Source organism: Alexandromys fortis, unplaced genomic scaffold, assembly GCF_014885135.2.
Source record: "Alexandromys fortis isolate MF-2015 unplaced genomic scaffold, M_Fortis_MF-2015_v1.1 scaffold_167, whole genome shotgun sequence".
NCBI lineage: Eukaryota > Metazoa > Chordata > Mammalia > Rodentia > Cricetidae > Alexandromys > Alexandromys fortis.
In genome coordinates this window covers 2,071,816-2,094,826 of record NW_026068050.1, presented here as the reverse complement: position 1 = coordinate 2,094,826, position 23,011 = coordinate 2,071,816, and the positions used below count along the sequence as shown (strand labels likewise).

The window sequence follows — 23,011 nt, the reverse complement described above, 5'->3', positions numbered from 1 at the left end:
GAAAAGTCAAGGCAGAGTGAATACAGGAACCCAGAAGCCACACTGGAAGAAGGAAGAGGCTTCAAGCATGGAACACAGAGCAAAGTCCCTGAAATCAGAGGTTCCCTAGGAAAGGCGAGGAGTCAGAGAAACCAGGAAATGGGAGGACAGTGGGAAATGAAAGGGCAGGGGAGGGGAGGAAGCAGGTACAGGACCAGCTAGAGAGGAAGTCCAGCATGGGGCTGACCTCTGGGCTGAGGTTGCAAGGGGAAAATCAGATGGAGAGCCAGCATGGTTGCTCTTCCTGTGATTCTAGTATTAGGGAGGTGGAGGCAGAAGGATGGAGTGTTCAAGGCCAGCCTCAACAACGTAGTGAACTTAAATCCATTTCAGGTCCTTAAGGCTAAAAACAAAAGGCAAGTATGAAATGATACCCCATTTTTTTTTTCTGAAGGCAACTTAAAGAATAGAAGAAAAAAGAATAGATGTTGAGCCGGGGCATAGTCATGCATATGTTTGTCTTGGCTCCTTGGAAGGCTGAGGCAGGAAGAGAACCTGGAGCCCAGGTGTTCCAGGGAAGCCTAGACTAGCAACATAACAAATCCTAACCTCAAAAAAATACAAATAAAAAGTATATGAAACCAAACAAGCAGAATAGAGCGCGGAGCTGCAGGCCTTTGATGCCAGCACTTGTAAATTTGAGAGCAGCCTGGCCTACATAGTGAGTTCCAGGACAGCCAAGGCTATATAATGTGACCCTGCTTTAGAAAAAAAAAAGACAAGGTGTAGTGACACCTTACCTGGAATCCCAGTGCTCTGGGGGTCAATCTGGAGGACCAGGAGTTCAAGATCATCCTCAGCTACACAGGGAGTTTGAGGCCAGCCTGGTCTCCATGGGACCCTGCCCCAAAATAAGTAAGTAAAACTTTGGCTTTTGCCCACAAAACTCCAGAAGATCTGTAGATCTCACCAGCTCTCCACGCCTGCCCCTGCGGCAGCCTGGAGCGGCCACTGCCCTCGGTTTCCACAGCTCTTTGGCCTCCTCAAGCTCTGAACCTTTTCTGGCTGCAGGCTCTGGGTCTCCAACTGAGCCTGGCCTGAAGCTCCCGTCCTCTGGCTTCTGCCTTCCCGGTGCTTGGGGTCACAGGTGTGGCTCCCTCACCCAGCTCGACCTGTGCCCAAGTGCTTAATGTAACGTCATGATTGCATGTATAGCGTGTGTCCATGTGCATGTACTCAACTAGGAAGCCAGTTCTAGTCTTCCACCATTTTCGTCCCAGGTATCAAATCCCAGGCTTGGCAGCAAGCGCTTCTACACCAATCCCTCTCGCCAGCCCGATCCGGTGTATTCTCGTCTACCGAAGCTACAGGGCTCTGGGAGAAGCACACACGCTGTGTAGAGGGTTTGCTCAGTTATTTGCTCAAAGCCATGTGACATCACTGGGCCTTGAGAATGACAGTTCCTAGTCAGCTCCTCAAGGAGGGACCAGCCAGATGACTCCCCACTTGAAAATGACTGTTTCATGCATTCTAAACCTGCGGCCAGATCACACTCAAAAATGGAGGGAGGCTGGAGAGGCTCCACACTGTGGGAGGGGCTTGCTCTTGCTCCTGTTGACTTTTTTTGAATTTTTTTTTATTATTTTTTTTTTGATACAGGCTTTCTCTGTGGTTTTGGAGCCTGTCCTGGAACTAGCTCTTGTAGACCAGGCTGGTCTCCAACTCACAGAGATCCACCTGCCTCTGCCTCCCGAGTGCTGGGATTAAAGGCGTCCGCCACCACCACCCGGCTTCAAATGACCCTTTCACAGGGGTTGCAAATCAGATTTACATTCATGAGAATAGCAAAATTACAGTTACAAAGTAGCAAGGAAAATAATTTTATGGCTGGCTTCACTACAACCTGAGGAACTGTATCAAAGGGTCACAGCATTAGGAAGGTTGAGAACCTCTGCCCTTGAGTACCCAATGCCGCGGTGCCATTCTCAACTCTTACCGGCTGGGTTATGTTGCTCTTTATGTTCAAATCTGAGTATGGCAGCGTCTCTAATTTTAAGATGAGTCTAGTGAACTTCAGAGAAAATGAAGACGGCTCTCATGCAGGTTGTTCCCTAACCAAAGATAACATTCTAAAATCATTAGAGAAAAATGAGGGGTAGCGCCCGGTGGTGGTGGTGCACGCCTTTAATCCCAGCACTAGGGAGGCAGAGGCAGGTGAATCCCTGTGAGTTTGAGGCCAGCCTGGTCTACAAGAGCTAGTGCCAGGACAGCTAGGACTGTTACACAGGGAAACCCTATCTCAAAAAACAAAAAACAAAAAAAAAAAAAATGAGGGTTAGCATATGGTAATAAGTGAATACCGGATCAACCATATCCAACCGTATATTCACTCAGTGAACAGGCTGAACCCTGAAGTGTTACTCAGGGCTACAGAGAGAGGTGAGAAAAGCAGCAAAGAAGACAGACTTTAATCATATCCACACAAGATCCACATAGCTACGGTAAAGATGAGGGACACAGCGCTAATGCAATGTGAACTGGGGTAGGAAAGAGGTTTTCAGGAAAACATGTCGGCTGAGGTCTGAAGAATGCGTGACTTGGCCAGGGCAGGGGAAGGGAGGGCATGTGCCTCGTTGATGGGAATGTGCGTGGCAGAAACTGTTCCTTCAGTACAGTTGGAACAAAGGAGAGCAATGCCAGCAGGGACCAGGGACATTGGAAAGCTGAAGAAATCCGTTAGGCCAGCGTTTAGCATCAGTCAGTCCATGTTGCCTGGGTCTCTGCAGAGAACCAAGCCATGGTGAGCAGGTGAGGAGCTGCAGAGCTGGCTCATTACAGCTCAGTTGGCTCATGGTTCTCTTCTCTACCTGGACAGAAGCCTGCAGCAGGCAGAGAACTCCTCAAATGCTGGCATCGAGCAACTTTCGCTCCTGGCAATGTTTGGCAGCAGTAGTCAAGCAGCATCCGCTAGTGCTCCCTCCTTCAGGCATCGGAACTCTTGGCCCTTGGCAATGGCTGTGGTTACAGCTCTCAGCCTAGGGGCTGACAGACTTCAGCTCTGAAGACCTGAGAGTTCTCTGGACCTCTTCTGCCAACCAGAGCCTGCAGGTTCTTCTCTCTGGCCCCTTACAAAGCCTGTATTCTTCATTTCAGCTTTCTGTTCTCTTGCTATTTCTGTTTCTGCCTCTCTTTGTTTTGTTTGTTTGTTTTTCTTTACTGGCTGTTCTTGATCTGTTTGGCTACCCCAGTTTGGTTGCCACAGCTTGGCCTCTGCTGGGACCATTCAGGGTGCCTGCTTCCAGTGATGCTGTCTGGGATGCTTGTGGAGGCGACTCAGGAAGACAACTTTCAGGAGTCTGTCTTCTTCCGCTGTGCAGGACCCAAGGATGGAGCTCAGGCCATTATGCTTGGTGGCCTGTGCCTTTACCTCCCAGGCCGTGTCACCAGTCACGAAATCCCTCTGCTAAAGTAACAGTGGGAGTTCTCCCCTTCTGGCTAAAGTGGAAACGGTTGCAGAGTGGGCTAGAGTTCACCGAGGGAACAAAGTATCTGATACAAATTGTTTCAAACAGTGCTGTCAGGAGCCGCAGTGATAAGCTGCGTCATCCAGCTGTGTTCTGGAGGTATCTGTAGAGTGTTCAGAGCAATCTGGTTAGCTGTCAGTCCGGTTAGCTCTTTCGTTTAAGACATCCAAAGGATCAAGGCAGCATCCAGGAGCTGCTAATTAGGGCCTCCGCTATCCCCATGCCCCAATGTGTGCTTATTTAATCCGACAATGAGAGCAGAAGGGATGCTTTTTTTTTGGCTTTTCGAGACAGGGTTTCTCTGTAGCTTTGGTGCCTGTCCCGGAACTAGCTCTTGTAGACCAGGCTGGCCTCAAACTCCCAGAGATCCGCCTGCCTCTGCCTCCCGAGTGCTGGGATTAAAGGCGTGTGCCACCATCGCCCGGTCTTAACAAGTGCTTTTAACAGCTGAGCCATTTCTCCTGCCCCTGGAGATTACTTTTAGCGACAGACGTTTCCTAGTCCTGGGGAGGGATTCAGCTAGCTTGTGGTAGGCAGGTGACAACAGAGAAAGTAGAGAATACATGTATTTAGGGGCACGAAGTTTTAGGGGCAAGGCCAACAGCACGCTAGTGGATTGCGTGCAGCTGTAAGGGAGAAAGTGGTGTCAAGTGTGAGTCATAGTTTTTAGACGACAGAACCAGACAGGCGATGGACCTACTCACTGTGACGGGAAAAACTGACGGGGGGGGGGGGGGGGGGGAGATTATGATTATGCTCTTGGAAATGATCTCATGGAATTCTCTCTATAAATAGATTGAGTAGAAGTTCCAACACTGCAGCGCCTCCTTAAGACTTAGGGCCTAAAGTAGTTTTATACAAATATATAGCAATACAAATCTAAATAATTCATTCAATATTTTATATATAAAATTATGCCAAGTAAAGTACATGTCTTTATATTTCCAGTTAATAGATGAATTTTACTTCAGTATATCTATTTTCTTTTTATGAAGCAGTTAGAATTTATTAGGTATGTTTGTTTTCTAGGATTTTGATATCGACCCCATCCATAGCCCTGACAATTGAAAGGCCTTTACTCTTTGTTTTGTCAGTGTGAGGGATTGACCCCGGGGCTGATTCTTGCAGTCCACCACAGAAAAACACCCCGCAGCCATTGGTACCTAAATGTTATTAAGTTGCTCTGTATTAAGTACTGAGTGTTTATTTAAAAATTCGGCATATTTCTATAGTGAGTAATGTGATTAACTAAGAATTATATCTGACTCTAATAGTGTTTGTGTTAATATTTCATTTTGAAAGCCACATCAGGGGACTAGAGAGATGGCTCATCTGTTAAGAGCACATGCTGTTCCTGCAAAAGACCTGAGTTCAAATCCTAGCACCTACATCAAGCAGCTCACAGCTGCCTAAAACTCCTGCTCTAAGAGAAATTGGACACCTCTGAACTTTTGGAGCATTTACGTTCATGGGGGTGCACATACACACCCCAATTTAAAATAAAAATAAATCCTAAAAATTAGCTGGATGAATACAGTGGTGGATGCCTGTAATTTCAGTACCTGGGTGATAGAGGCAGGAGGACCAGGAGTTGAAAGCTATACTTGGTTACTTGGTTACATAGGGAATCCAAGGGGAGCCAGGGCTACATGATAATCCTGTTACAAACTAACAAACCTAAAACAATAATAATTTAAATTTTAATTGGATCATTAACAGTGTTGATTTCTTAAAGTATAGGTATTTACGGGGAGAGCAGCCAGCGTACTAATTTCTTAAAACTTGTTATGCAGGATTGCCTGAACTGTCCTCTGCTGCAAAACACGAAGACCGTTTATTTAAGGATTTATTTGAAGACTATGAAAGGTGGGTTCGTCCTGTGGAACGCCTGAGTGACAAAATAAAGATCAAGTTTGGCCTTGCAATATCTCAGTTGGTGGACGTGGTAAGTCTGCCTGCTCTTACGAAGTCCATTTCACACCAATTTTAGGTAAAGTCAGTTTTTTTCCCAGATGCATGTCAGACACCAGAGGTTACCAAGGTGACCAGACGTACCCTTTGCCACAAGGAGCTGACTAGGGAACAGTGACTAGTGTGCCATAGGTATAATGATACTCTGTTTCTATGTTGTTGTGTAGTAAATAATCTTATTTCATTTCCTAATGCTAGGTCTGTCCTTAATCAAATTCAAAGATATTAAAACATTTTATCAAGTTGAGGCAGGACCAAGCCTCTTCCCATGGCATCAAGGTAGAGCAAGGCATCCCACCACAGGGAATAGGTTCCAAAATGCCAGCTCATGTGCCAGGAATAGATCCTGGTCCCACTGCTAGAGGATCCTCAAATAAACAGACCAAGCTACACAATTGTCACCCACATGCAGAGGACCTAGTTCCATCCCATGTAGCTTCTCCAGCTGTCGGTCCAGAGGCTGTGAGCTCCTACAAGCCCAGGTCAGCTGGACTCTTGGAGCTTGGCGTGGTGCTTGGCTGTGGATTTCTGCATCAGCTTCCATAAACTACCAGATGAAGGTTCTATAATGACTATTAGGGTAGTCATCAATCTGAATACAGGAGAAGGCCATTTCAGGCACCCTCTCCACTGTTGCTAGGAGTCTTAGTTGGGGTCTGAAGGCGTAAGTCACGAACAATGCCACACCAGTTTGGAATTATGATTAAAAGGGTGGTATTTATTTAAAGAGGAAAAAACTTACAGATCACTGTCCCAGACAACAGCCCTCTGCGCAACCAGGAAGGAAGTCTAGTCGCTGGGGGAGCAGGAAGTGAAGAGAGCGAGCAGAGGAAGTAGCCGCTTTTTTAAAGGGAGAGAGACCACGCCCCAATGGGCTGGTATCACAGCAGCTATTGGTTGGAGGGGTGGAAGGACCTCCAGCAACAGGGGTCGTCCTTGTAGATTCTGGGACTCTCCCTAACACCAGGTTTCTCTCACAAATGGTTTCTCTCACAATGGATTCTTTCACCAGGTTTCTTTCACAATGGCTCTCTCTATCAAGATATCTCTTTCGTTGCTCTCTGTCCCTCCCCCAACTCAACCATCCCGATCCTTCATGTTCCCATCCCCTGTCCTCTCCCCACCACCCTCCCACCCCCAGTTTGTCCAGGAGATCTCATCTATTTCCCCTTCCCAGGGCGATCCATGCATCCCTCTTAGGATCCTTCTTGTTACCTAGTTTCTCTAGGGCTGTGGATTGTAGCCTGGTTATTCTTTGCTTTACATCTAATATCCACTTATGAGTGAGCACATACCAAATTTGTGATTCTGGGTCTGGGTTACCTCACTCAGGATGATTTTTTTCTAGTTCCATCCAGTTGCCTGCAAACTTCATGATGTCTTTTTTTTTTAATCACAGAGTAATACTCCATTGTGTAAATGTACCACATTTTCTTTATCCATTATTTGATTGAGGGGCATCTAGGTTGTTTCCAGGTTCTGGCTATTATGAATAATGCTTCTATGAACATAGTTGAACAAGTCTCCTTGTGATAAATAGCGTCTTTGGGGTATATGCCAAGGAGTAGTATCGTGGGGTCTTGAGGTAGATTGATTACCGATTTTCTGAGAAACCATCATACCGATTTCCAAGCTTGTGGTTGTACAAGTTTGCACTCCCACTAGCAGTGGAGGAATGTTCCCTTTACTCCACATCCTCTCCAACATAAGCTGTCATCAGTGTTCTTGATTTTAGTCATTCTGACAGGTGTAAGATGATATCTCAGAGTCATTTTGATTTGCATTTCCCTGATGACTGAGGATGCTGAGCAATTTCTTAAATGTTTTTTGGCCATTTGAGTTTCTAATGCTGAGAACTCTCTGTTTAGATCTGTACCCTATTTTTTAAATTGAATTATTTGGTATTTTGATGTCTAGTTTCTTGAGTTATTTTTTTTTTTTATATATTCTGCCTCCATTAGATGTGGGGTTGGTGAAGAGCTTTTCCCATTCTATAGGCTGCCATTTTGTCTTATTGACTGTGTCCTTTGCTTTACAGAAGCTTTTCAGTTTCAGGAGGTCCCATTTACTAATTGTCATCTAAGTGTTTTGCTACTGGGATTATATTCAAAAAGTAGTCTCCTATGCCATTGTATTCAAGGCATATGCCCTGCTTTGTTGACTCCCATGGGAGGCTATACCCTTTCTGACTTTCTGAGGAGTAGATGGGAGGGTTTCAAAGGACGTGGGAAGGGGAGGACAGAGGGAAAACCGTGGTTGGTATGTAAAATAAAAAAATTAATAAGAAAACCAAAACATTTTATATTGTACATAAGCATGCACTAGAAGGTTTGATTAATAGTCCAAGAATAGAATCATAGCTTCTGAGGACCAGAAATTATTTCAAGATGACACTTGAGACATATCAAGGGCTAGAGAAAGGCACAGTGGTTAAGAGGTCTGGCTGCTCTTGGTAAAGGACCCATGTTGACTTCTCTGTTGTAATAGGAGCGGCGGGCTACGTTCCTGGCACCCGGCCGCCCACACGGCTAGCTTTATCCGAAATAATTACACGGAAACTGTATTCTTTTAAACACTGCTTGCCCCATTAGTTTTAACCTCTTATTGGCTAGCTCTTACATATTGATCTAACCCATTTCTAATATTCTGTGTAGCACCATGAGCTGGTACCAGGAAAGATCTTAACCTGCGTCTGTCTGGAGTGGGAGAATCATGGTGACTGCCTGACTCGGCTTCTTTCTCCCAGCATTCTGTTCTGTCTATTCTGCCTACGTAATTTTCTGTCCTATTAAAGGGCTAAGGCAGTTTCTTTATTTAACCAATGAACTCAACAGAAAACAGAAGACTCCCACATCACTTCTCAGCAACCACATAGTGTTCACAGACCTTGATAACTCCAGTTTCGGAGAATCTGACGCCCTCTTCTGACCACCACAGGCACCAGGCACACACATGGTATATATACATACTTGAAGGCAAATTTTTTTCCCAGAGAGTTTTCTATGTGTCATTTATCTGGAGAACTTTTCTTTCTTTCTTTCTTTCTTTCTTTCTTTCTTTCTTTCTTTCTTTCTTTCTTTCTTTCTTTCTTTCCTCCTTCCTTCCCTCCTTCCTTCCTTCCTTCCTTCCTTCCTTCCTTCCTTCCTTCCTTCCTTTCTTTCTTTCTTCTCTTTCTCTTCCTCCCTCCCTCTCTCTCTTTATTTCTTTTTTATTTTTTGTTTTGTTTGTTTTTGAGCTAGCTCTGGCTGTCCTGGAACTCACTCTGTAGACCAGCCTGGCCTCGATCTCATAGAGATCCACTTGGCTCTGCTTTCTGAGGGCTGGGAGGCAGAGGCATGCATCACCACCGCCCGGCTTAGGGAGAATTTCTTGATTCTTAGTGTTTACCCTAAGAAAGTCACACTTTTAAAACTAATTTCTTCTAGTTCTGATCATGCCAATAATTATATTTAGGATCGTGATCAAATATTTACATATATTAAAATACCATGAGCATGCATTTATTTTATGGTTACAGAAGTAGCACATGATTTTAGAGTTTTTTTTTAAAGTGTAAAAAAAAGAAACAGATAAAAAGTGATTCTAATTCTACCATTTGTAGATGACTGATGTCAACAATTGATTGCTGAGGTGTCTGTGGGGGGAGGTACACACCTGTAATCCCAGCACTTGGGAGTAGAAGCAGGAGAATAAGGAATTCTGGGTTATCCCCTGCTACAGGGAGAGTTTGAAGCCAGCCTGGGCTACTGAGACCAGTATAAAAACAAAAAGCCCTATTTGTTGTGTTTCTTGTCATTTTTTTTTCTCTGTGCCTGTTTTACAAACTTGGAATGTGTGAGCTTTTTGTTTTGTCTTGCTATTTAGATTTATTTTATTTTGTGTGTATGAGTGCTTTGCCTGCATGTATGTCTGTGCACCACAAGCATGGCTGGTTGGTGTCTAAGGAAGTGATAAGCTTCCATGTGGGTACTAGAAATCGAACCTGGGTCCTTCACAAGAACAAAAGGCACTCTTAACCACTGAGCCAACTCTCCCGTCCCTGGAATGTATTTTTGATATCATTTTGCTGACTGCTTTTCCCCCTAGTTATGTTAAAATCCTCTTATATTTATTCATATTTCTATTGGCAGAAAGTTGTCCAAATTGTCTGAATTTCTCCTTCCTTTAAGAAAGGCAGGTTGAGTACATGGCGTGCATCTTCACACTCTTTTAGGGCAAAGTGAATAATGTTGTTCTCATATCTTAGATCTTCTTAAGTTTGAGGAAATTTGCCGGGCAGTGGTGGTTGTGTGCCTTTAATCCCAGCACCCAGGAGGCAGAGGCAGGCGGATCTCTGTGAGTTTAAGGCCAGCCTGGTCTTCAGAGTGAGTTCCAGGACAGCCAAGGCTACACTGAGAAACCCTGTCTCAGAAAATAAGAAAAAAATTGAGAAACTGTAGTAGTTGAGACCATGAAAACTAAATATAGAATCACAAGTGATAAGCTTTGGAGTAGTTTACCTGAACGATAGAATGTTTAGAGTAATAATATGAGCTTAATCTTGTTTTTTTAGAGAGTGAGAACAATTAGCAGGTGTTCATTCAAATGGAAAGGAGCATTTATATTGAAATGTATAACTTTTTAAAGCTTAAGGACCATATTAGGAGAGAGAGAGAGAGAGAGAGAGAGAGAGAGAGAGAGAGAGAGAGAGCGCAAAAACAGGGCAGGCAGGGAAGCTGTAAATCTCAGCGGGTTCAGGAGGGAGGAACATGGACCAGAAGCCACTCTTTCTGAGATAGGGGCAGCTGTGGAAGACTGCAGCCGCTATAGAAAGTGGGTAGGGTCTTCAGAAAAACTGAGAAAGCCAGAGTGTCTGTAAAAGCATACTTGGGGTTTCAGCTGATATTCAAAGATGAAATAAAAGGGTAAGAAAGGTGCCTTTTCTGAGTTAGAGCTCAGGCTTAGCAGTGACAGCAACTGCCACCGTGTTCAAGCCCTTAAGGAATTACTGCTGTGGTACGGAAACAACCAAGCTTTCTCTTTTTTTCTTTTTAAATAGGATGAGAAAAACCAGCTAATGACAACAAACGTCTGGTTGAAACAGGTGTGTATGCCAATCAAGCAGGTGCCCAGCTAGCAGCTTGCCCACTCTTTATTTTAGGTCCTATGTGGCCAAAAAGGCAAAGCTCATAGAAAGTCTCAGGGGAGATGAAACAAGCCTTATGGGCATCTAGGGGAGAAGAGTATTCTGGGTAGAGGACCAGCAGGTAAAAGGTCCAGAGGCCGAACTGTATCTAGTAATTGTGGCTAAAGGTGTGTGAGCCATGGGGAGTCCTGTGGAGATGGGGGATCAAAGGAACAATGAGAAGCCAGTAGAATAGTAACTTATAGGACCCTGCAAGGATTTGGATTTTTACTTTTTATTTTTTATATATTTTTTAAAACAATGTTTATTTTTATATGACCATTTAGTCTGCAAACATCTAAATATACATGTACATGAAATGCCCAAGGAGGCCAGAAGAGGGCATTGCATCACCAGGGACTGGCATTAGAGAGGGTTGTCAGCTGCCATGCAGAGGCTGGGAACGGGACCTGTCTACAAAAGCTTCAAGTGCTCTTAGCCACTGAGCCGTCTGCTTAGCCCCAGGATTTGGCTTTTAATTTGAGTGCAACAGGAATGGACAGGAATGCAACTAGACATTGTTATAGTTATTATCATGCTAACTACACATTATTGGGATTCCCTGTGATAGTGTCATCCATTCGTACACCATGTATGTACCTCCATCCCTATGTTATGACCCTCCTCTTCCAGCACCCCTCCCATCCCCTAGTGATCTCTCGGTAATGAATTATTTTAATTCTGGACCACCATACGTATGTCTCCAGCTGTTGTTGAATACTTTCCATTGTTTATCCTTTCTCTGTCTCTGACAAGTAGAGAACCGTGAATGCATCAGTACGGGTCCTCCCCTGTGCCTCATCAGGACCACAGCTGGAGTCAGTGCACAGAGGGGGCAGGATGTTGTTCTTGAGAAGGTTTTCTGAATTGGGGACAGAAATGATTCGTGTCTAAAGGTTCTGGCTATGACAGGAAGTATATCTTTAACTTATTTTATAGTGTATTGATGGAAATGGAGTTGAATTTCTCACTTTACAGGAATGGAGAGATGTAAAATTAAGATGGAATCCTGACGACTACGGTGGGATAAAAATTATACGCGTCCCATCAGACTCTCTGTGGATCCCAGACATCGTTTTGTTTGACAAGTAAGTTATGTTCTAAATATTACCTTACATTTCCAAAAGAAAACTTGTACTGCTGCCAGGCACTAGTGACTTTTCCCCTTGCGTCTGCAAATTGTTTAGCTATGAAATCAAATGACTTGGATTTGTGCTTATTTGTTTCATGGGTGCTGTGTATCCTTTGTCTTTCTAGTGTGTTATTTTTATCAGAAACATGTTGCCTGGTTTCTGAAATAAGAAAAAAGGGCTTGGCAAACATAGAAAGGAATAAGGAAGGGTGAGGAGAGGTCATGCTTGTGATTAGCCTTCCATAGACAGGAAACTTTTACGTGCTTGGCTGTGTGTTCACAGCAGTTTTAAATGCTGGGTGTGCCAACTGTCTGAATGGACCTACCGCCGTTACGCTTTGCTAGGGTCACAAAGCTCTCATGTGGCGGAGAGAGGTTTCACCCCAAGACACTGTGATGTCCCCATTTGCTTCCTTATTCAAGTCAGACTTCCATGTTTGCAGGGATTTGTTTTTAGTTGAGGTTACAGTTTATGGTCAACACTATCTTCTAATATTTTCTAGAGATGCTGTCCTAACAGCACAATATTGCCATTTTCCCATGGTGAGGAGAGCGGGGTTAATTTTTAACCCATGCATGGGCAGCTTCTCTAGGAGTGTTTTGAGGGTAATTGCCAGTACCAGCTGCATTTTCCTTACCCAGGGCCCTCTCAGAGTAAATGGGAGAGCTTGCTTGCATTTATGCTAAAGCACCTCTCCTATTTGCACAAAGGCTTTTTAGAACAAATGCTATGCAAAATATGATCTTTTGGAACCTTTTACCTCATGTTCCTCGATAGGGGAGGATGAAGAAAGCGTGAAAGGTAGCACGGGGCGGCGCCCTGTACATCAGCTCCCTCAGCAGCTGAAAGCATCTGTCCTGTTTGCACAAAGGCCTTGGCATAAGGACAGCAAATGCTGGGCAAAAACGATCTTTTGGATCCTTTACTTCCATGTTCCTCAATCTGGGAGGATGAAGAAAGCTTGTAATGTAGCACGGGGCGGCTCCCTGAGCATTGGCTGCTCTCTCTAACTGAACCTGAAGATACACAGCAGGACTGTTGTGAAGGACTCGGGCGCTGGGGCTTCTACCCGCTGCTGTGCCTCTTTAGTGCAGGTCCAGGCCGGCCTTGCCTGGTGCAAACTCTCTGGTGGAAGAGGAAGTCTGGAGATAAAGGGTCAGGCTCTGCCTCTGTGCATGCCCGGTATAGAAACAGCCTGATTCTATTTGTATGTCAAGTGAGGTCTTTTCAACTATAAAAATCTCAGCATTTTGATAAACATGGATTTGCCCATCTCATAATACAAAGGGGAGAGTAGGCTCGGTTCCAGCAGAATCATACATGTCAGGAAGATGTCCAGAAAGCGAGGCCCCGTGGCTGGGGCAGGCATTTGGGCACTTAGTAACTTCGAACTTATTTCATGCTGTTACCCACAGGTTTCCTTTTATATTGGGCTCATAAAATGTGTGCTCGGGTTGTTTGATTTAGGCACCATTACTGTGTGTTTCTTTTAGTGCAGACGGGCGTTTCGAAGGGGCCAGCACGAAGACGACTGTCCAGTACAATGGCACCGTCACCTGGACACAACCAGCAAACTACAAAAGTTCCTGTACTATCGATGTCACGTTTTTCCCATTCGATCTCCAGAACTGTTCCATGAAATTCGGCTCCTGGACGTATGATGGATCCCAGGTTGATATACTCCTAGAGGACCAAAACGTAGACAGAACCGACTTTTTTGACAACGGAGAATGGGAAATCATGAGTGCCGTGGGGATCAAAGGGAACAGAACGGACAGCTGCTGTTGGTACCCTTACGTCACGTACTCTTTTGTGATTAAGCGGCTGCCTCTCTTCTATACCTTATTTCTCATTATCCCCTGCATCGGGCTCTCATTTCTGACTGTGGTCGTCTTCTATCTCCCGTCAAACGAAGGTGAAAAGATCAGCCTGTGCACGTCAGTCCTCGTCTCCCTGACCGTCTTCCTTCTGGTTATTGAAGAGATCATACCCTCGTCGTCCAAAGTCATACCTCTGATTGGGGAGTACTTGGTGTTCACCATGATTTTCGTGACACTCTCCATTATGGTGACTGTGTTTGCCATCAACATCCACCACCGCTCTTCCTCAACACACAATGCTATGGCGCCGTGGGTCCGTAAGATATTTCTTCACAAGCTCCCCAAACTGCTCTGCATGAGAAGTCACGTCGACAGGTACTTCACTCAGAGGGAAGAAACCCAGGATGGCAGTGGACCGAAGTCTAGGAACACCTTGGAAGCTGCGCTCGGCTGCATCCGCTACATCACGAGACATGTCAGGAAGGAGAACGACGTCCGAGAGGTCTGTGGCGGGTATTCAATCTGCTGCCCTGCAAAGCCCTGCAAAATGGGGCATCTGCCCAAGCCTCACTTTTCCATTTCCCTAGAGCATCTTGAATGATGACAAAGGAAGTTTAACAATATGCATTTGATCCCCAGAGCATCTTGAATGACTATAAAGAAAGCTTAACTATGCATTTGACGGGATAGTAATTTTTTTTTGGGGGGGGGATAGTAATTTTTCGCCATAACTTTTGGCTCTGGAATGGGATGATTTACTGATTTAGATTTCTCTTCAGTAACTTTGTTTCTGAATTTTGGCATTATAATTTATCAAAAGTTATTTTTTTTAAGAAAGAGCCTAATGTAGTTTTATAAGTACATGCAAGATACTTTTCTAGAAAAACATCTTATTGTGGCTCATTTACAAAATTAGTAAAGTTTTTCACTAGTAAAATTGAAAGAATAAGGTGCATACCTATAATCCCACCACTCAGGGGCTGTGGCAGGAGGGTTGAGAAAGTCTTCCGCTACTTAGCAAGTTTAAGGTCAGTCTAGAATACGTAGGGAGACTACATCTCATAAAAGCAAAATGAAATTTAAAAACCATAAAAAGAGAAAAGGAGTTAGGTGTTCTCATGTGTTATGTTCATGAGTCAAGGTTTTCCTGTGAGGCAGTAATAGTATCTAATGTGCTTAAAACAAAATTTGTTTAAAGCCTTACAGAAAATAAGTTTGGTTGGCTTGTAAAGGTTAATTGACATTTGAGATGCAAATATTGGACATGTGTTTTATCAATTTAAAGTGTTGAACTACTCGGTTTTTTTTCAGATTTTCAATGGCCACTATTTTCCTTTTTTCTATTTTATGATATTTTTAACGTTATGCTTATTAATATTTTATAACTGAATTTATATTTAATGGTCCCATTAAGATTATGTAAATTCTAATATATTTCTATTAATCCTTTTCCAGATTTATTTTCTTATTTTATGTGCATGAGTGTTTTTCTGCCTGATTGTGTGTGCCTGGAGCCTGAGGAAATCTGAAGAGGGCTTCAGAAGCCCTCGAACTGGAGTTACAGATGCTTGTGAGCCATGGTGTGGGTGCTGGGAACTGAGCCCTGGTCTACAGGAGCAATAAATGCTCCTAACTGCTGAGCCATCTCACCAGCTCCCAAATTCTAATTTCTAAAGTTTTTAAAATGGAGATTTTTCTATCAGGTGCGAGTCGTAGATGCAATGAATCTGATAAAATAGCAGTGCAGTCTTTACTACTGTTTCATAGTCTGAAGCTCCCAGCTTCCCTTGCCCTGACAGCCTTTGTCCCCTCCCTCCCTCCTTCCCTCCCTCCCTCCCTCCTTCTCTTCCTTCTTTTCTCCTTACCCTCTCCTTCTCTTCCCCTCCCTCCTTCCCTTTTTTTTTTTTTTTTTTGAGACAAGGTTTCATTACATATATAGCCCTGGCTAGCCTGAGACTTGCTGTGTAGACCAGGCTGACTCCAGACTCACAGAAATTCATTCACGTTTTGGGATTAAAGACTTGTACCACCTCTACACTGAGAACCCTCATCTCCTGTCTCCCCCCCCCACACACACACTGTTTTTTTAGACAGCATTTTGCTATGTAGTCAGGTTAGCCTTGAACTCTCAATCCTCTTGCATTAGCCCCCTGAAGGCTGGGTTTACAGCAAGCACCACTGTGTCCAGGGAATAACTTTGAGTTAACTTTTTGTTGTTGTTTGAGATGCGGTCCCACTTGTTCAGGCTCCTCCTGCTTCAGTCTTCCAAGTAGCTGGCACCACATGCGCGTGCCACACTGCCTAGTTCACTTCTTTTTTTTTCTTTTCTTTTTTTTTTTTTAATATTTATTTATTTATTATGTATACAATGTTCTGTCTGTATGGCTGCAGGCCAGAAGAGGGCGCCAGACCTCATTACAGATGGTTGTAAGCCACCATGTGGTTGCTGGGAATTGAACTCAGGACCTTTGGAAGGGGAGGCAGTGCTCTTAACCACTGAGCCATCTCTCCAGCCCCTGCCTAGTTCACTTCTAACTAACTTGTTGGTGTAGTATGTGGTGGTGGTATAATTAAAGCATCGTCATAAGGGTTTTAACTATTAGTGGAATGTTAAAAGGTGAGAATATTTGTCAGCTAGGGATTTAGACTGGAATGGAATTTAATAAGTTATACCAGTCTGTCTTAGAGCCCTGGGCACAGGATCGCTTATGCTTTGAAGACAGCAAGTGATTATCTTCTGGGTTTTTTTTTTTTATTATTCTTAAAATGTGTACAAGTTTGATATTTGTATTTAATGTTTGTCTTTTAACAGGTTGTTGAAGACTGGAAATTCATAGCACAAGTTCTTGACCGGATGTTTCTGTGGACTTTTCTTCTGGTTTCAGTCATTGGGACTCTGGGGCTTTTTGTTCCTGTTATTTATAAATGGGCCAATATCATAGTCCCGGTTCACATCGGAAATACAATTAAGTGAAGCCAAGAAATGACTATGGGTTTAGTGAGCAACCGCACATCTCTTAGGACATGTATACAGTTATGAAAATGTGAAATTATTTTCAATTTGATATAGGCTGTAACAGATTAGTAATTTCTAACCTGGCTTAATATTGTCCGTTAGAACTGAAGTAATCACTGCAGGTAGCAACAGAACATTGTCCAGCTGCACTGGTGAACACCTACTAATGTGGAATCCATGAGGAAGTTCCTCTTTGGAGGTTGGCAAATACAGTTATAGTTGAAGACCGTTTAGAACTTTTTCCAAATTTAGTAAAAGCTTATAATTGTGTGGTTTTGTATTTTCAGAATGGGCCTTCTTAAATTATCCAGGCTGTCGCCAAACTCCTGGATTCCAGTGAACCTCCTGTCTCAGCATCCTGAGTAGCCGGGACTATGGGTGTGTTCCACCCTGCCCAACTCATATATATATTTTAAAATTCTATCTGTCCTGTATTCATGGATGTGTGATACATAATACTTCTATATGAATTAAGCCAATTACTTGGTTTAATAATGGCTTAATGTCTTAGTTAATATTGCTGTGAAGAGACACCATGACCACAGCAACTTTTTAAAAAAATATTTCTTTATTTATTTTATGTATAGAGTGCTTTATCAGCATGTATGACTTTATGCCAGAAGAGGGCATCAGATCCCACTATAGATGGCTGCAAACCACCATGTGGTTGCTGGGAATTGAACTCAGGACCTCTGGAAGGGCAGCCAGTCCTCTTAGCTGCTGAGCCATCTCTTCAGCCCTGCACACCAACTTTTTATAAAGGAAAACATCTATTTGTGGCTGGCTTACAGATTCAGAGGTTTAATGCATTATTGTCATTGCGGGAATCATGGCAGCATGGAGAAGTAGCTCAGAGTTCTGTTTCTGGATCAGCAGGCAACAGGAAGAGAGAATGAGCTATTGGGCCTGGCTGAGCTTCTGAAACCTCAAAGTCCATCCCCAATGACACACTTCTTCCAATAAGGCCACAGCTCCTAATAGTGCCACTCCCTAGTGATCAAACATTTAAATCTGTGAGTCTATGGGAACCATTCCTAATCAAACCACCACACTTAATACGAAGCTATTATTTTGTTTTGTTTTGAGACAGGGTTTCTTTGTGTAACAGCTCTGGCTGTCCTGGAACTCACTTTGTAGACCAGGCTGGCCTTAAACTCATAGAGATCTGCCTGTATCTGCCTCCTAAGTGCTGGGATTAAAGGCAGCGCCACCACTGCCTGGCTCTTTACCAACATTTTTCTTTTTCATAAGTGAAAAAGAGTGACTAGAAACTCCCTAGGTCACTTTATTCTTTAGATGCTCAAGTGGAATGGCTCTTGTGTTATCTAAGTTTGAAGCTATCTTCCATTGTAAACTTACAACAGGTAAGTAACTCCTGCAGACGCAGTGACATATCCTTCGTAATGACTTCATATGCACAGTGACATATCCTTCATAATGACTTCAGTCCCCCTGCCCCCATTCTCTGGTTAATAGAGCTGTTTGTGTGCATGGTTTATCCCTGACCTCAGAACAGCAGACTGCAGTTACGTAGATCCCATCTCAAAGGGGGCATATCTTTGCTTTGATAATTCTTTGGAAGAACCATCTTCCATGGTTAAAGGTGTATTCTCAGCTGGATATGGTGTCTCACACCTGTCGTCTCTACTTTCAGGAGGCAGTGGCAGGGGAATTGCTGTGAGTTCTAGGTCAGTCTGAGTTACATTATGAGACCCTGTTTCAAAGGCTAACAAAAATTGCTCTTCTGAGTTGAGGTAAGCACATTGTCATATCTTATGTTTTATTATCTTTCACCCCAGCGATTATAATCATAAAATCTTAGAGCTGGTATTGTTGGTTGTTTTACTCTTTTGGCTTTTGGGGGGCCCACCACCCAGTTCCAAATAAACTATACATGGAGGCTTATTCTTATAAATGTCCAGTCTCAGCTTGGCTTGTTTATAACCAGCTTTTCTTAAATTATCCCATCTACCCTTTGCCTCTGAGTTTTTTCCTTTTCTTACTTCTGTAATCTTACTTCCACTCTTACTCCACGGCTGGCCCCTTCTTTTCTTACTCCTTGATCTCTTGCTCATTCTCTCCTCCCAGATTTCTCCTCCTATTTCTTCTCTCTGCCTGCCAGCCCCACCTATCCTTGCTCCTGCCTCGCTGTTGGCCATTCAGTGCTTTATTAGACCATCAGGTGTTTTAGACAAAGAATCACAGCTTCGCAGAGTTAAACAATACAGCATAAAAGAATGCAACACATCTTTGCATCATTAAACAAATGTTCCACAGCATAAACAAATGTAACACATCTTAAAATAATATCCCACAACATGCTGGATGCTTTAGTTATAATCTAGTTTTAGCCTATTACCAGGTATGTCATCAGTCAGGACAGTATACTGTATCATGGATAAAGCAGTTAAACTTCATCCCAAAGGCCCAACACACCTATCTCCCAAAACCTTGCATTTGATTTCAAACTCTTAGCTGTTAAGTTAGCAAAATCCTCATTTATTGATAATATATTCACTGCTTAAACTCAAGTAAGCATTCTCTGGAGGATGGACCCTGTAGAGTTTGCATTTTCTAATAATGTTAGAGTAAGTGAAGGTCTGTGCTCTAGATAAATGTCCCTCACAGCCCCATCTGTTGAAAGCTTGGACGCTTGGACGTAGGTGCTTTTGGGAGGCAGTGGAACCTTTAGGAAGGAGTAGGCCCTAGCAGAAGGAAGTTGGGTCCCTAGTGGTGTGCCCTTGAGGAGGATTTTGAGACTCTAGCCCTTCCTTTTGCTTCTCAGCCACCACGAAGTAGACAGCCTTGCTCCACTGTGTTCCCTCAGCATTATATGCTGTTTTGCCACTGACTTCAAAGCGGTGGGCCCTCCAACCATGGCCTCTGACACCATGAACTACAACAAACTTTCTCTTGGTTAAGTTGGTTATCTCGAATATTTTCCCATAAGAACAGAGAGCTAACAGGTTATCAGTTCCCCAAAGTGGAATCTGTTGTGTGACCTTTCTGGGGAGTCTGCTTCTAGTCACCCTAGATAAAAGGGTAGGAATAGAACAAAGAAACAGTTCTGCCTGAATCCAGCTTGGAGAACCAGTGAGTTCACTGTGGCTACTTACAGGAATATGGGGGAGGGGTTTCTTCCAGGACCATGGGTGACTTGGGAAGCTACGTCATGGAAAGCCCGCCCTAGCCTGGGTAACCTGTGCAACTTGCAGGACACAGTACCGGGAAGTTTCCTCTTCCCAGGCCGTCGTTTCTGTTTTTATAAACTCAGGAGTGAACCTTGGGAGTCCAGTAGTCTCTTGTGAGTTTCATGGATCTGCTGAGCGTCCCTCTTTTCTCCAGGAAGGAATGTTTCAATTTGGATGAAATTGAAGCCACACAGCAGGGTAGCTATTGCGATTGATGGTGTAGCTCTGAAGCCCTTAGAATCAATTTGTAGATGGAATCTGGAAAAGTCTGAAGAAGTAAGCTAGAGAAAGCCTAGGGTGTGTCAGCATGGGTTAATAGGATCTTCTGTAAGGACCAAGGCCAGACATCCCAGGCTGTTACTATGCTCTGGCCACCGTCTGGAGCCTGAGGGTAAGACCCTGTTTCGGAAGTACCACATACTTGAGTCGTAGGACATGGGAAAATGAAGCTGGTGCTGACTTGGAAGCTTCATCCCTGCTGACTGGCTTTCGTGGTGCTAGGAGGTGCTAAACACGCTACGGGGAGCAAAGTCGTCATCAGTCTTGGCTGGCTGTGAGCCTAATGAGCTACAATAATGAGTGTTTGGCCAGACATGCCCTCTGGCACGATAGTACTCGAACATCACAGGAATAGCCAGCCACTTTTGATTGAATTTAAATCCTGTTCCGTAAGATAAAACCTACACCTGGCATTATCAGCAGACCGAGAGCCACGGCTACACAGGTCATAGGGAGGTCATAGGCTCTAGGGGAGCACTTATTACTGTTACTTTGCTAAATGGACATAATATTAAACTGACACCTAGCGATTTATCGTTACACCCATAGATGAATGCATCCTCAGCTCTCATCTGAGAAGCCTCCATGCGCAGTAGATGGTAGCTAACATTTGGACATGGTGTAGGGAATGGGAGGCTGCAGGCTGCTCTGGCCCCAGTGGGCTCAAGGCTCAGGGATCACTTCGGAAGAGGGGCTAGGAGTGTGAGATCCAGAGGCAGCAGATGACTACGAGGAACGTGGCTTCTGACAGCTAGGGCAGCTGTGCATCTGAGCTCACAGCATTTGTGCCAGCATGCACAAGACCCGTGCAAGCCCCAGACAGATCAGCTCTTTCCATGAAGAGGAGTGATGGGCCGGAAGTCCCTCCCACTCCCGTATGAGCTGCTGTTGGCAGTTGTTAGCTGCTGGCAGAGAGTCATATTTCTCGAAGAGTGTAGCCCCTGTGAAGCTGACCATACTCCAGTGGAAGGCCACATCTCCAAGACAGTTTGGGCAACACAAATTGGTCTTGATAGATGTATTTATCATTATTATTATTATTAATTATTTTTAAAAGGACACCAAGTTGAATGGGTCAGGAAGGGAGGGTGGATCTGGGAAGAAGTAGAGGAGGGGTGGATGTACAAAAATGTGCTTGAAATTCTCCAAGAATGAATAAAAATATATTTAAAAAGTAAAGCCAAGTACTTTGCACCAGGATGATAGAATACCTTGAAGGCACCTCAAGAGCTGGTCAGACTGCCTCCTCATAGGATTCAGACATTTGTCTTAAAGAGACCCCAGGCAGCCTCCTTCCACGGGGCCATTTGGCAAAAGTTGCCCCAAAACACCCCTCTCATATCCAGACACGCAGATGACTGCAGCTGCAGATCACGTGGACCCTGTACCGTGTGTGCCATGGCAGGCCTTGGCGTCATTCACAACATGCTGGTTTTACAGCCATTCAAAATGCAAGAGTTACGGAGTCAAGATCCCGGAAGTCGGCCTGGGATGCTTAGCGCTGTGTGACGGAGCAAGTCTCCATCACCAACTTTTGAGCTGGCAGTGTGTGGGAAACAGGAGACTAAAGCTGAACCCATAATGGAGACCCCAGCAAGAGGTGACAGCCACCAAGGGATGCTTCATGAGGTGAGTACAGCCAGCCGCAGAGTGCAGGCGCGTGGGCAGAGTGTGGGCGCATGGGCTGCAGTCAGCGAGTCTGTAAGAAACAGGACCGCTGAGCCCTTGGGATTTCACACGCTGCCGCTGTCTGCACCAGACGCCTGATGTGCAGACGTAGGTTTTGATGTTTGCCCTGCTTCGTTTGAATCTGGTGCTGATCCTTTCTACGCATGTCTCCTTTGTGGGACAGGAATGTTTACTTTGTATCTTTGTACTCTGAACATGGATAATCTTGTTACTTTTTACAGCTTCTCATCTGGGTTTGCCCTGAGTCTCAAAGCATCCTTTGGGCATGGGCTTGTGAATGGCTCTGAAGCAGTTACGACTTGAGGAACTCTTGCAGAAATCGATTATGAAATGGACATAAGCCTGTAGGGGCAGGGGCAGAATGTCACACTCTGAATAAGTGCCAAAGGCCAGCGTACTAAAGGCTCGGTCACCAGCCTGTTGGTGCTCAGAGGAGGAGGTGGAACCTTCGGGAGGGTGGGAGTTCAGTTGTTGGAAATGTATCCTTCATGGAAAGCACAAAGCCCAGCTTCTTCCCCATTCACTTTGCTTCCAGGCTGCTTTTAGGGGATTGTCATTGATGAACTGTATCATCTCCACCATGATGTATTGTCTCATCATAAACGGCCAAGTGTGTGTGGACTGAAACCATGAGCCCAAATAATCTGTTTCCTTTTTTTTTTTAAAGACAGGGTTTCTCTGTGTAGCCCTAGTTGTCCTGGAACTCAGTCTATAGACGAGGCTGGCCTCGAACTCACAGAGATCCACCTGCCTCTGCCCCTCCACCCCAGTGCTGGGATTAAAGGAGTGCACCACCGCCGCCCAGCTACGTTTCCACTCTTTAAGTTGATTATCTCAGGCATTTTGTTATTGTAAGGGGATGCTATTAAAATTTGGTTTGAGGTAAATCTCTTGTTAGCTACCCTAGTTTGTATAGATTGATCATCTCTTATATTTCTGTTAAGATATTTTTAAGCCTTTATTATATTTAGGTATGACCCTTGTATCCCTAATCTCTCCAAGACTTTTATCATAAAGGGATGTTGAATTTTGTCAAAAGCTTTTTTAGCATCTAATGAAATGATCATATGGTTTTTTCTTTCAGTTTATTTATATGGTGGATTACATTAATAGATTTTCGTATGTTGAACCAGCCCTGCATCTCTGGGATAAAGCCTACTTGATCATAATGGATAATTTTTCTAATGTGTTCTTGGATACGGTTTGCCAGTATTTTGTTGAGGATTTTTGCGTCGATGTTCATGA

General features: G+C 44.1%; 1 protein-coding gene across 2 annotated transcripts in view; it reads left to right on the top strand.

The window, feature by feature from the left end:
- Chrna5 (cholinergic receptor nicotinic alpha 5 subunit) overlaps positions 1-18,522 on the top strand; it is a 32,120-nt gene extending 13,598 nt beyond the window's left edge. The window contains exons 2-6 of one of the 2 annotated variants that reach the window (XM_050119467.1): positions 5,297-5,448; positions 10,513-10,557; positions 11,617-11,726; positions 13,265-14,093; positions 16,404-18,522. In XM_050119467.1, the coding sequence (XP_049975424.1) occupies positions 5,297-5,448; positions 10,513-10,557; positions 11,617-11,726; positions 13,265-14,093; positions 16,404-16,565 (1,298 nt within the window). In that variant the 3' untranslated portion in view covers positions 16,566-18,522. The remainder of the gene's footprint in view (positions 1-5,296; positions 5,449-10,512; positions 10,558-11,616; positions 11,727-13,264; positions 14,094-16,403) is intronic. The other variant, XM_050119468.1, reaches the window with a different exon arrangement.
- Positions 18,523-23,011: the final 4,489 nt, after the last annotated feature.